Source organism: Pelophylax lessonae, assembly GCF_965119305.1.
Source record: "Pelophylax lessonae genome assembly, chromosome: 6".
NCBI lineage: Eukaryota > Metazoa > Chordata > Amphibia > Anura > Ranidae > Pelophylax > Pelophylax lessonae.
Genome location: NC_138773.1, coordinates 39009767 through 39024734, shown reverse-complemented (window position 1 = coordinate 39024734; position 14968 = coordinate 39009767). Strand labels below are relative to the sequence as shown.

The following is a 14968-nucleotide window of genomic DNA, read 5'->3' as shown; positions in this document are numbered from 1 at the left end:
AAATTAACAGAACTGCTTCCACTCTCTTCCATGTCCAGTATAACAATGCTAGGAATATGGCGGGGGCGATCTTATATACTGGGGGGCGTATTCACTAATGATTGGTCTAGGGACCCCCTAGTCACTCCAATCACATTCCTAGCATTCTCCTGCCCCCTCAATTGGCTTTTGCTAATGGTTCTGGTCCAATCACGGGCTTTTAAAGCCCATTTCCTGAAGCATTGCATTTTGGGCGGTTCTGGTTGCCAAATTCCGAACTTTTTGGGCAAAAAGTTCTAAATTCGGCCGAACCTCGAACACCCAATGTTCGGGCCGAACCGATGGTCGACCCGAACCCTTCGATCATCCCTAGTCAGTGACTCTGCAAGTGCAAACAGTGTAAGAAGCTCTTTATTATACAGTCCTGGGTCTTCTGGACTTAAAGTTGGGGATCTAGCACTTTGTTCAAGTTACAGTGTGTTACCAAGCATCAGTGAGCGTTGGCCAGCGTCGGCAGGCATTAGTGCAGCGTTAACAGACATTTTTCTGGATAAAGTCCCAAGTGTATACAGTTGAGCATACAAGGAGTATTCCACTCATTCCCTTCTCCCATCCCCTTTTCTACAATAAAACCACAAAACAAAGATGCCGGAGTTGTCCAAGTCTCAGTTCTCACACCCAGGGCCTCAGTTAACATGGGCTGGAGAGGTATCCGGTAACAATGGCAGACCCACATCAGGTAACATGCCTGGAAAACCTGCTACATACGTATATACTGTATTATATTCTAAGGGGGGCAGGCTCAACTGGTGCACCATGCAGATGACAGGGACACCCAGGAACAGTCCAAGCACGTCTCTATAGCATGGAGACCTTAGCATAAAGTATGCCCAGCAGCAGGATCTGACAGTAGAGAATGAATGGGAGCCCTGAGCATCAATCAGTTTACATATAAAACGTCTGTACACAGCTGAGAATATTAATGAGGTTTGGCTACTAGTTAAGATGTAGGCCTAGAAATGGTGGATTTCCCCAGCACTTGCCCTTTACAAATTTCAATGCTGCTGCTCTCTCAATGATGCTTCCCTGAATTTCTGGTCTTTACAAGTGTACCACTATCCCCATAGGGCTTGTTGTGTGATGACTTCTTGGGTCCCCCTCTGATTACCTGCAGATAGTCACTAAGGGATTTTTCACACATCCATCCTTACTCCTGTTTACTCGTTACTCAACAAACAGCCCTAGGATTTTGGTTTTGTATTTATTGTGGAACTTGGATGGGAGAAGGGAATAGTGGGACACTCCAACTGAACTATACACAGTAGATAAGGACAACTCTCACTTGGCCTCACCAGGTTATTTGTGGAAGCAGTCACACTGCTTTAACCATACTGCCACTTGTATGGAAGAACTAAGTCCTCTTGCTCTCTCTCTAGCAGCAGACTTGATGCAACTACTTTATTGTCAGGATACTCTCTAGCATCCCCTTGACTGACACCCGTCTACTGACTCTTCTAGCTGAAGGGATGGCCCTCTCAGAACAGGCCCCATGACACAGATCTGTAGTCACTGTATGCAGATTCAGATCCTTCCTGGTGTCTCCCTTCCAGTCAGCTCTGCAGGACCTCTGGGTTCAGCTTCTCTCTGACTTTCAGACCCTCAGGTCGACTACCTAAGGCTAAATGTCAGCTTCTACAGAGGAGGGGCAGCCGCCCCCTCCCTCCAGGGCCCCACTCTCCAGCCGAAGACCCCGAGCATATGTACCCCTGGCATTTATACAATCACCCAGCATGCAACAAGGCAATTTCCTCTGCCAATCACCAGGGTTGTATCAATACCTGTGCCCTCATTTGTCAGGTTTCCCCCACTGTCCAATATGTCTCCCTATTGGACCATTGTGAAAGATTCAGACATACTGAGCTGCACCTGAGCACCATGAGCAGACCCTACCAATGGATCCTGCTCTATGGTAGGCAGAGAGTGCTCTCAATTTACCTGGCAATCTTCCTGGTAAGCAGAAAGACCCAAAAACTATACTCTCTCTCTAGCACCTACCTAGGAGGGTGCTACACAAGAAAGAGTTAAAGTGCTAGACCCAGGCCACTGCTTTAACTATATCTGTTCTCCCACAGTACACAGAACATGGAAATAGAATTGTTTTAGTAAATATAAACTGCCTTAATACCTTTCTCATCAGCAGTATATAGCAGTCTTGTGACTTCAGTGTCTGGTTAAAGCTTGTAGGAGGCGATTTCATTCTCCTCTGACTGTCTTATGAGGCTGCAGGACCCCTGACTCTGTCTGGACAGTGCTGATTGCCCCTGTGCTGATCACATGCACTCTCCCAAGAAAAGAAAAAACAACTCTCTAGCAATACACACCAAACTGAGTATGTGCAGCTTGTCCCCTGGCCTCTGTACTATCAGGAGATGTATTGGGGACTCTAGAAGAAGGGGAGGATCAGAGGAGACAGGATCAAACAGCCTTTTACAACATTGCAGAGGATTAACCCCTTAGTGAGTATAAAAAGCATGCTTTACTGCATATAAAGATTGATTTTACTGTTGTGGGTTTAGTAACACTTTAACAGTGGGCAGTGCAGTCTCCAGTCAGTCAGGGTGGAGGAGCAGGGGAGTGCCTTGTCATCCTAGGCTATGGGGCTGTGTGTTTCCATTGATGTACACAGTGTAGGGAGACACAACTCTAGTACCTGCATGCAAGGGTGGCTCCATAGAATTTTGAAAGAGAAAAGAGCCCCCTGGAAACAGAAAACCCGGGGCAGCAGTCATGACAACAGATGAAACTGAAACATAGGCAAGGATTAAAAGATAAAGAAGCTGCATATTTAGTAAGTGATTACATCTGCTTCTGGAGGTGCTTTTAAGCACTGAGGGTTTATAATCACCTCTAGTGGCTAATTCACAGATCTTAATAAATATTAAAAATACAGAACAGCAAGAATGCAAAGAGGTGGGTCACAATAAAATCTATTTTAAGGTAAATACCATCATAATAAAAATCAGTATACATGTCCTGCATAAACTATACTATATTTCCATTTTCAATTTTATTAAACATTATTTGAAGTGCAGGATAAGCTGAGAGTCTTACCTTGATAAGCCATCTGAAGGTCTTTTTGTACAGAAAGTGTGAATGTTTCATGGTGGACTGAACAGGACAACATTTTTGGTGACACATCAGTTGGTATCCTCAATGTTCTGTTAACAGAGAAAGTGCCATCAGCATTTGTGTGATATGCAGACAGTACTGAGTCCTCCATGACCGTTCGATCCATTAGAATTTCCACTGAGATATCTCTGGGGTAGAATCCGGTCACTGAGCACAGTGCAGAGCTGGTCTTCTCCTCCTTCTCCTCCTTCTCCACCTTCTCAATCGTGACAAGCGGTGTTGCTGAAATATAATAATCTTCTGTCAACTACAGAACTAATGACCATTTTCATTTATTCATGTATCTTAACCGCTTGCCGACCACCGCAAATAGATTTACTGCGGCGGTCAGCCCCGGCCAGGCAGAGTGACGTTAATTAACGTCACTAGCCTGGGAGGGTCTGGGGAGCGAGCGCGCGCCCGCGGAGGCGTGCTCCCGTGCGGTCACGGACCCCCCCGCGCGTGTGACTGGCGGACCCGATGTCCGCCGGTCACTCGGCGATCGTCGGGGGAGAGGGAGAAAGTCAGGCGGCTTGTGTAAACAAGCCACCTGTCATACTCCTCGGTGTAAAAACACTGATCATACGGATCTACTATGTAGATCCGTTGATCAGTGTCCTTACAGCTCAAGCCACAGCCAATCACAGTAGAAAGCACGCCCCTAGGGACACACACAGCCCCTCCCTCCCAAATAAAGTTAACCCCTTCACTACCAGTGTATTTTTACAGTAACAGTGCATATATATAGCACTGATTACTGTAGAAATGTCACTGGTAACCCCAAAAGTGTCAAAAATGTCAGTCAAGGGTCTGATCTGTCCGCCGAAATGTCGCAGTACCACAAAAAAAATCGCAGATCGCCGCCATTACGCGTTAAAAAAAAAACAACAAAAATTACAAAAATCTTTCCCTTTGTTAGTAAACGCGATAACTTTTGCGCAAACCAATAAAAATACACTTTTTGCGATTTTTTTTACCAAACATAGGTAGGATAGAACAAATTGGCCGAAAATGTTAAAACATTTTGATTTTTACATTTTTTTTTGGGGAATTTCATATAAAAAAATGTGAAAAATATTGTTATTTTTGCAAAATTTACGCTCTTTTTTTGTTTATAGCGCAAAAAGTAAAAATCGCACAGGTGATCAAATACCACCAAAAGAAAGCTCTGTTTGTGGGAAAAAAAGGACGTCAAATTAGTTTAGGTACAGCGTCGCACGACCGCGCAATTGTCCGTTAAATTCACGCAGTGCCGAATCGCAAAATACCCCCTGGTCGTTTAGCAGCCAAATCCTCCGGGGCTCAAGTGGTTAAAAGATCCAGGGCCTGCCAATAGGGAATTTAGCCCTTCCAAGAAGAGCAACATTGAGACAGAGTTTGAAACTCAAGTGGTCCATTGAGTTCACCTTTTTTGCAGGTTTGTTTTTTCTTTTTCTTAATTTAACATTTATTTCTAGACCTATGTTCGTCCAAGTCATGTTTAAATTCACTAATGTTGACCAACCTGTTACCTGTAAAAGTCTGTTCAAAGCTTCCACTACTCTTTTGCAAAATAATGCTTTCAGTTTTGCTCTTGAACTTTTGTCCTTCTAGTTTGAGGTCATTTCCCCGTGTTCTTGATCTTGGCTCAGTATGAAAGTTCATCCCCTTCTAAACGTTATTTGTACCCTTCATGTATTTAACCTCTTGGTGCTGAGCGTACGCAAATATGCGACCCCACTAGACTGGGCTTTTTTCCGTGGGGCCGCATATTTGCGTATCTTTCTTTTTGCTGGCAGCTTGCCAGCACAGACACCGGGGGTGTCAGCGAGAGCCCCTGGCCCCATACTAACGATCGGGACCCGGAACTTCTGATTCTGGGTCACCTGATCGCTGTGATAGCCTCTGATTGACTATCATAGTGATCAGTCACTGTGAAGTCCACCCCTGTGTTTTCTCTGTCTGAATGGAGAAGAGAGATACATTGTATCTCTCTCCTTGCAGAGAAAAAAAAACTGTGTGTAAAAAAATAAATAAATAAATAAATAAATAAAAAATGAATTAAACAAATTAAATAAATACTTACATCAAAGTTTAATCTAGGACAGTGCCAGGGTTAATGTTTGGGTAAAGGTCAGGGTCAGTATATTTTGGGCAGGATTTTTTTTTAAATTAGTATCAGTGTCAGTGTGTTTTAGGTAGGATGAACAAGAAAAGTAAAATGTGCACTATTGTTTCTGTGTTGTACTACGGGTACAAACAACAACTAACATACATATATAGAAAAAAGGGGGGGGGGGTTCTAAGTCCGCCCTAATTGGGTGGAGTTAGAACCAAAAGGGATTTAAATGTGCCTCTGAAAGAACATATTGAACTCGTTTTTTTGATAAAAAAATATTTTTGCAAAATTTATTAAATATCCATTAAAAACAGACATACATATAAGACATTACAATAATATGTAATTCACATAACGAGGTACAAAGATTAACAAGAAGACCATTTGCTCATTATATTTGGGTAGGCACACATGGGCTGACTGTAGATCAAACTGTTGCTGGTTCCAGCAACAGCTTGATCTACAGTCAGCCCATGTGGGCCTACCCAAATATAATGAGCAAATGGTCTTCTTGTTAATCTTTGTACCTCGTTATGTGAATTACATATTATTGTAATGTCTTATATGTATGTCTGTTTTTAATGGATATTTAATAAATTTTGCAAAAATATTTTTTTATCAAAAAAACGAGTTCAATATGTTCTTTCAGAGGCACATTTAAATCCCTTTTGGTTCTAACTCCACCCAATTAGGACGGACTTAGAAACCCCCCCCCCCCTTTTTTCTACAGTTTGACTTTCATGGGGAAGGTGCCATTATACTTTAGCTTGGGTTTCAAGCCAATCTCTCCCCCACCACAACCAATTATCATACATATATACATGTGGTATCACTGCGATTGTCAGAAGAAGGAGAATTTTTTTGGGGATTGTTCCTTGGTGGAAGGTTATGGTAGTAGCAAGAAATATACAGCTAAATTAAATTTATTTATTTATTTTTTTACTATTTTGGACCAGTTTTCCCTTGATAATAATAAACATAATAAAAAAATAGGAGATATCCATTATCATTTACCACCAAATGAAAGCCCAATTTGTCCTGAAAAAAAAAAGCGTATAATCCATCTGGATGCACAAAGTAGTTGTGATAATATGTATGTTTTTACTAACATGTCAAAGTTGCAAAATTCTTCTTAGTCATTACCATTTGTTTTACCCTTAGGTGCGAAGGAGTTAAAGGTTTTGATCATGTTTCCCCTTCCCCTTCTTTCCTCAAGGCTGTACTTAAGTTCCACCAGTCTCTTCTGATACAGTATGTTATATCTCAGACCTTGCAACATTTTTGGTGTCAATCTCTGGATATGCTTTATCTACTGATGGGCTTGATGAACACACTAACAAATAGGGCACTCGGCGGGAAGTTCGCCCGCAGCACCCGAAAAATAGAAAAGAAAAAAAAAAAGCCGCTCCCGCCTCTTCACACGCTGTGACAGCTCTGTTATAGGAAAAGGGCGGGGACAGCCTGCCCCCTTTAGACGTCACGAGCGCACCATAATGCACTGCGCTGGTGCAGTGAATAAATTACTGACGTCATGTCAGAAGGGGCGGTGCCACGGGGTGTCCCTGCCCCTTTCCTATAAAAGAGCTGTCTAAGCTCTAGCAGCTCATTACGCGGAACGTGTTTGAAGAGACGGTAGCGTCTTTTTTTTTTCCTTTCGGGTGAGGCGGGCGACATGACTGATGAGGGACGATGGATTTACATTGGGGGCACTATTTATTTTATTTTTTTAATAAAGGGCTTGTCAAAACTGACTTTTGTCTTTATTTTTTTTGTACACTTTTTTTGGTGAATGGCTAGGGGTACGATGTACCCGATATCCATTCACCTGGGGGGGGCTGGGATCTGGGAGCCCCCTTGTTAAAGGGGGCTTCCAGATTCCAATAAGTCCCCCACCCGCAGACCCCCACAACCACAGCCCAGGGTTGTCGGGAAGAGGCTGTTGTCCCCATCATCATGGGGACAAGGTGCTTTAGGGGACACCCTCCCCATGTTGAGGGCAAGTGGCTCGCTCGTCCGCCCCATCTTGGCTAGCCTGGCTGCTTGCTCGGATAAGGGTCTGGTATGGATTCTGGGGGGGGACCCAACGCCATTTTTCTTTTTCATTTTTTTTTTGTTCATTTTTATTATCTGTATTGCCGGGAGCCGACAATACATTACAGCTGCGAGCAAGTTTAACTGACATTTTTTTCCTTTAGAGATGTCAGTATTGCTGCAGCAGGCTACATACATTGCACAGATGTGACACTTTACAGGCACATTAAGGGGACCCCCCAGGCACGATATTTAAAGGAATTTTTCATTTTTATTGTTTCACTTTAAGCAATATTAAAATCACTGCTCATATAAAAACGATTTAAAAAAAAAAAATGTTTTGCATTGATTCGTGTCTCCCAGGGCAGTACCCGGGTCCCAATATACCTGTTATGGCAATAACTGGCATAGAAGCCTTTAAAATGAGAACTTTTTATTTTTCATGTTTGTGTCCCATAGACTTTAATAGAGTTTGCATGTTTGATCAAACTTTATCCCTGTTCGAGATGTTCTGGTGTGAACCGAACAGGGGGGTGTCCGGCCCATCACTAGCTTTATCTTATCAATATCTATAAGTAGGGTCTCCAGAACTGGGCACAGTACTCAAACTGGATTAACTGAACTAAAACAAGGAGGAATGCAGATGACCACAGCCAGGAGAGTTATTTTGTTTAAAATGTTGCTTTATGCAAAAGACATACCTTCTAAGACCTGCATGTGATAATTACAAGTTGCTAACTTGACATGACGCACAGACAGCGTTCAACTCACCAAGTGTAGTGAAATTTAAAAAGACAGAGACATGCTAAGCCTGACTGAATAGCAGACATCCCAAGTTTCCTGCGACTTGCGGTGACTGGTGGCTCACGAACACCCGCAAGTGCCGTGCGATCTCCCAGCTGCCACAGGAGACTTAGGATGTCTGCAGTCAGTGACAGAGCCGCTGCTTCCTCTATAGTTCTGGCTCTGTCACAGGCGGAGTGACATGAAGTGACAGGAGGCATACAGGAAGCAGCGGCTCTACTCTCTACTGCGGCCGATGCTTCCTCCAGCAGTACCCGCATGACCAGCATTACATGCCAGCAGTACCCACCAGCATTATCCCCCAGCATTATCCCCCAGCATTACCCACCATCAATAACCACCAGCATTACCAGCCAGCAGTAACCCTCAGAAGTACCCGCTAGCAGTAACCGCCAGCAATACCCAACAGCAGTAACCGCCAGCAGTACCCACCAGCATTACCCGCCAGCAGTAACCGCCAGCACTACCCACCAGCAGTAACCGCCAACAGTAACTGTCAACAGTAACCGCCAGCAGTACTCACCAGCAGTAACCGACAGCAGTCTGCAAAATAAGTAGAAAAGGTATGTGCATTAGCGTGTGTAAATTGTTGCAATATGTTTTTTAATAACTAGTTGTGTTTTGTCATAATATGTCATGTCCTTATTCATACAAGTATGAATAAGGACATGACATTTTATGGCTGCCTAAGTCATATGTGCTAGGGGTGCAACTAGCCCCCAGCACATAACTCTAAATATCCCAGCATGTGCAGTGTTTCTGACTCCTACCACCATGACCACTTCAAATCATTGAAGTGGTCATGGTGGTTAGAGTGTTCCTTTAATATCTCTCAGAAGAAGTAAACTTCTGTATACTGACTCCATTTCATTTGATCATCCTCTAGTTGTGTTAAATTAGTGTGTGTGGGGGGGGGGGGGGGGGGGGTAGCGCGGAGTGCCACCTTCCTGAAATACGTTTTCCACCTCCCTGAAATGAGTTTCCGCAGGTTGGGATGCCTGGAATAGGTAGAAAAGGAAACTGACTTAACCACTTAAGCCCCAGCCCTATTTCGGACACTTTTTGTTCACAAGTTAAAACCAGTATTTTTTCCTAGAAAACTACTTAGAACCCCCAAACATTATACATATATTTTTTTTAGCAAAGACTCTGGAGAATAAAATGTCGGTCATTGCAATATTTTTTGTCACGCGGTATTTGCGCAGCGGTCTTTAAAACGCCATTTTTTGGGAAAAATTTTGAAAAATCACATTTCACTGCATTTTAAAAATACTAAACAGTAAAGTTAGCCCATTTTTTTGTATATTGTGAAAGAACATGTCACGCCGAGTAAATAGATACCCAACATGTTACGGTTTAAAATTGCGCCCCCCCGTGGGATGGCGACAAACTACGGTCAATAGAGATCTCAATAGGCGACGCTTTAAATTTATTTAACGGTTACCAGTTTAGAGTTAGAGTGTAGCTCTTTTTTTTTAGTTATTGCTCACGCTCTGGCGATCGCGGCGATACCTCACATGTGTGGTTTGAACAGCGATTTAATTTGCGGCTCGACTTCCGTATACGTTTTTTTTGTGCGTGAGCTAACGGTGACGGGGGCGGCTAATTTTTTTTTTTTCCCATTTAATTTATTTATTTTTTTAACTTTATTACAGTTTTTTAATAAAAAAAAAATCTGATCACTTTTATTGCTGTCACAAGCAATGTAAACATCCCTTGTGACACCAATATGTAGTGACAGGTACACTTTATGGAGGGATCGAGGGTCTAAAAGACCCTAGACCCCTCCACTGCCCTTCCCTGTATGCAAAACGCCAAAAACTGCATTTTTGGATACAGCCGTTTTTCAAATTTGCCGCCTTTTGCAGCACAGTAACCCGGAAGTGACGTCATGGACGCCGCCTCCGAATTACGTCATCAGAGACCCGATCAAAGCCGTTTCCGGTGTACTGCCGATAGTTTCAACTTGCTGAATAATTCAACCATAGACGTCACTTCCGCCGCGAGTACGAGCGAGTAGGAGACTTCCAATAGAACTTCCCATGCAATGAACTGGCTGCGAGAGTCGATGCCCGTGCAAGGATTTACAAAAAAAAATTTGCAGCATGGTTAACACTACTATATATATATATATGTGCGCCCGACATTTAGAGCCGCTGTACATAGTTGGAGTTTTCGGCAAGATGTTGCGCCCGACATTTGGAGCTTATATATATATATATATATATATAAAGGATTTACAAAAAAAACTCTTCAGCATGGTTAACACTACTATCTATCTATCTATCTATCTATCTATCTATATATAGAAAAAACCTAAATAAATAAATACCAGTGCCTGACACTTTGATAATATATATATATACAGTATATATATATATATATATATATATATATATATATATATATATATATATATATATATATATACACACTATATATATATATAAAAATATATAAATGTGAGGATTAATACACATAAATATATAGATTTGATCAGAAGAACAGCCCTCTTTTGATATAGCTGGCTGAGAGGAGTGGCAGCTCTTTCATGATGTGTCGGCATGATGGGGGACACAGGTGGCAGAACAACAGGGGACACAGGCTGCAGGACGACAGGGGACAAAGGCTACATGATGACGGGGGACAAAGGCTACGAGATGGGGACACAGGCTGCAGGACAACGGGGGACACAGGCTGCAGGATGATGGGGGACAAAGGCTACGAGATGGGGACACAGTCTGCATGATGGTGGGGGACACAGGCGGAGTCCGGGGTGTACCAATGGAGGGGTGGGGCACAGTGGCGGCTGGTGCTCAAAATTTTTGGGGGGGCGCAAACAGAAAAATGTAATTGGCATTGCTTTGCGGCAAAAAACACTGTAAAAAATTGCGTGACTTTGAGGTTGCAAAAGTGTGAAAGGGGCCTTTAGTAATTAAGGTATAGTGTGCCCCCTTTCAATGCAGAGAGACCAGCGTGCCCCCTTTCAATGCAGAGTGACCAGCGTGCCCCCTTTCAATGCACAGTGAGCATTGAATAACTCTTTATTGGGTTTTTGTGCAAAAACAAAAGCAATGCGTGTAAATGTAAAGTAAAGCACAACATAAAAATGGCATCAGTGTGAGCTGATATTATTACAGATCCAAAGCACACAACGCTGCATATCTGTGAGAGGTCGCACTGCATCTGGAACCAGCTTTGCATTTTTTGTATGGAGAGGAACTATAAATCCCAGCATTCCCTTTCAGGCTTAGCTCAGCTAACTCCTGCCTGCGACTCTGCCCATTCAAACAGCACATAGGTACGCTCACATATGTACAAGTAGTCAGGGCCGGACTGGCCTAGCGGGATAGCGGGAAATTTCCCGCTAGGCCGCCTACCCTGGGGCCGCTTGGGGCTGTGGCTGCAGCGGTGCCCAAGACCGATCCTGAGCGGGTGCACAGCGGGTGCGCCGCGAGCTGAGGCAGAGGGGAGGGACGCCGTCCCCTCCCACCTCCTCCCCTAAAGTGTCCGGTGGCTGGAGCTGAGCCAAGTGTGTGTGACAGCCCAGCGAGAACACTCCCCCCTCCCCTTTAGGGACGGGAGAGCAGAGGGGAATACAACATCCTCCTCCTCCCGCCCCTGTTTCTCGTGTCTCAGCCTGCCTGGCCCGCCCACTCTCCTATGCTCGGCAGTCGGCATGCAGCTGTGCCTGCCAAAGAGAAGGAGGATGTGTGGAAGGAGGATGTGTGGGCGGGAAATATGAAAAATAGCCTGCTACATATTCCCAGCTGTGTCAATGATCAGCTACCAGATTCCCAGGTGAGCGATCTGAGATCTCTGCTCTGTGATCACTGAAGTGAGCTGTCCCTATCTCCCTCCCTTCTCTCCCCTATCTGTCTTCTCAGTTCCTCCAGCAGCTTCCCAAACTTCACTTTTCAGCACTTAGGCAGCCAATAACGGACAAATCGGGTCTGCCTGTCAGTTTTTCTAGGCAGACCCGACCGTACCATCCATTGTTCTTTATGCAGCAGCCAGCAGCAGATGTCAGTGGAAATGTGTCTGCTAAAACCCACCAGCATCCAATCTGGTCCAATCTGCTAAAAACAGAAGGATGGGGATCCATTCCCCATCCATCCAGCGGATCGGATCAGATGTTAGACCAATGGAAATGGACAGTCGGCCCATTTCCATCTGACTGCCTCACAAAGAATAGTAGGCTGTGTCTATGTCCACTCTGCATAGTGGGGTGGACATTGACCTGTCATCCACCTGCTCAGTGAGGATCAGTGGAGGGATCCCCGCTGAGCAGGCAGATCCACTGGATGGTGTCTGCCCAATCTGAAAGGGGGGCCTTAGATTGAATGAAAAAAAAAAAATTCCCCCATCTACACATTCCAAGTGGATGGGGGAATCCTCCCACTGTGGACCAGTGGCAGAACTACCAGGATAAGAAAAGTCGAGGTTCCCAGCCTCCTCTTGCTGTCCTATCCCTGCTATTGAGCAGCGCTGTTCTCTAAATCCATGGCTGCGGCAGCAGCAGAATTAGGACACACTGCTGGGTACTTTATGGGGCTGATGAGCGCATGTGCAGGAGGGCCAGCACACATGGCTGCTGAACATATGGTTGATATATGTGTGATTGTACTCTTGATGCTAATAAATACTGTGTTTAGTAGATCCAACTGGGAGAATCACCTGGATCACATCCCGATTGACATGTCAATAGAGAAGGCTTTGCAACATTACTGCTGCTAGATGACAGACGGGGTCTTAGTTGTCTACAACCAATAGTGCAAGCTCTCCCCCGCATGCACCCATCAGCCCCATAATGTAACCAGCACCTGGGTCCTAATAGACTGCCACCATTGGCATAGAGACAGAAGCCAGACCAGCATTGCCAAAAGCAGGGGCAAACAGCAAGGGGAGGCTGGGTACCTGGCAGTGGCGGAACGCCAGGTCCCGGTCACAAGTGCCACCTTTGCAATCTTGGTAGTTCTGCCACTGCATTGGACCCTTATGTGGAATTCCCTGGTGTGCTGGGGACATATCACTTGCTTTCTGCCACCGTGGGGGGCTGGGCAAGACCGTAGGAAAGGGGCCCACAGCAGAACAGATCAGTGGGAAGGACTGATGGGGGAGGGGGGCCCTTCAAGGTTTCTTGCACCAGGGCCCTGTAAGTTCTAGTTACGTCCCTGATACAGTAAGAGGCATTACTGTGGCAGATGGTGAATTTGTAAGGAATTCTGGAACAAAGCCAAGTTTTCAGAGGGTGGACCTTTCTCTCTCACACCCCCCTCTCTTCTCAACCCCCCTTTCTCTCACCACCTTTCCCTTACCCCCCTCTCTCACCCCTCTCTCTCTCACCCCCCCTTTTTCTCTCACCTCCCCCCCCTCTCTCTCTCACCAACTGTCTCTCATACCCCCCACTCTCTCTCATTTCCCTCCCTCTCTCTCACCCCCTCTCTCTTTCTCACCTCCCCCCTCTTTTTCCCCCTCTCTCTCTCACCCCCCATCTTTCTCTTACCTACCCTCTCTCTCACCCCTCTCTATCTTCCCCACCATCTCTTTTACCACCCTCTCTCTCTCTCACCCCCATCTTCCCCCCCCCTCTCTCACCCCAATCTTTCTCTCACCTACCCTCTCTCCCACCTCCTCCTCATACCCCCCCCCTCTCTCACCCCTCTCTCTCACCCCTCTCTCCCTCCCCCCTCTCTCTCTCACCCACCCCTCTCTCTTACCCCCTCTTTTTCTCTCACTCCCTCTCACACCCTGGTCTCTTTTTCTCTCTCTCTCTTAATCCCCCTCTCTTACCCCCCTCTCTCCCACACACCCCTCTCTCTTTCTCCCCCACCCTCTTCTATCTCCCTCTTTTTCTCTCACTCCTTATCTCCCTCTCTCTCTTACCACCCTCTCCCCCCCCCTTACACCCTTCTCTCTCCCCCTTCCCTTTTCTCTCTGTCTCTTATCCCTCGCTCTTTCTGCTTTGTGTGGGTGTGGCTTGAGTTTGGGCAGAGACACAGGGGCCCCACAATCTCCTATTGCCCAGGGGGCCCCATGAGCTGTCAGTCCGTCCCTGCACACAAGGCTTGGGTCTAAAATGTTCGGCGGCCACTGTAACAAAGTCCCGCCTTCCAGACCGTCTCCTGTGATAAATGGATTACTGATTCAATGCTGTGAAATTGAATCTGTGTAATGTGTATCATAGGAGCTGGTCTAGGATGCAGGACTTTGTTACAGTGGCTTATCCAGGCAATTCAAATCCAAGCTCCCTGATCCTGCAGGAGATTGCTAATGTGTGTGATCCAGGCACTGGTAAAGCTTCATTTGGTGGACACTCTTGTATTTATGTCTGCAGTCTCTGACCATCTCTTGTATCATTTTTGCAGTCTCTGACCATCTCTTCTATCATGTCCTCAGTCTCTAACCATCTCTTGTATTTATGTCCGCAGTCTCTGACCATCTCTTGTATCATGTCTGCAGTCTCTGACCATCTCTTGTATTTATGTCTGCAGCTTCTGACCATCTTCTGTATAATGTCTGCAGTCTCTGACCATCTCTTGTATCATGTCTGCAGTCTCTGACCATCTCTTGTATTTATGTCTGCAGTCTCTGACCATCTCTTGTATCATGTCTGCAGTCTCTGACCATCTCTTGTATTTATGTCTGCTGTCTCTGACCATCTCCTGTATGTCTGTGGTCTCTGACCATCTCTTGTATCATGTCTGCAGTCTCTGACCATCTCTTGTATCATGTCTGCAGACAGTCTCTGACCATCTCTTGTATCATGTCTGCAGTCTCTGACCATCTCTTGTATCATGTCTGCAGTCTCTGACCATCTCTTGTATCCTGTCTGCAGTCTATGACCCTCTCTTGTATCAGGTCTGCAGTCTATGACCCTCTCTTGTA

General features: G+C 45.3%; 1 protein-coding gene across 1 annotated transcript in view; it reads right to left on the bottom strand.

The window, feature by feature from the left end:
- Window positions 1-14968, bottom strand: part of LOC309558537 (natural cytotoxicity triggering receptor 3 ligand 1-like) — a gene marked incomplete at its 3' end in the record, with an annotated part of 190199 nt that overhangs the window by 17342 nt on the left and 157889 nt on the right. Inside the window, exon 3 of the mRNA XM_082261616.1 lies at window positions 3091-3390. Within this exon, the coding sequence (XP_082117742.1) occupies window positions 3091-3390 (300 nt within the window). The remainder of the gene's footprint in view (window positions 1-3090; window positions 3391-14968) is intronic.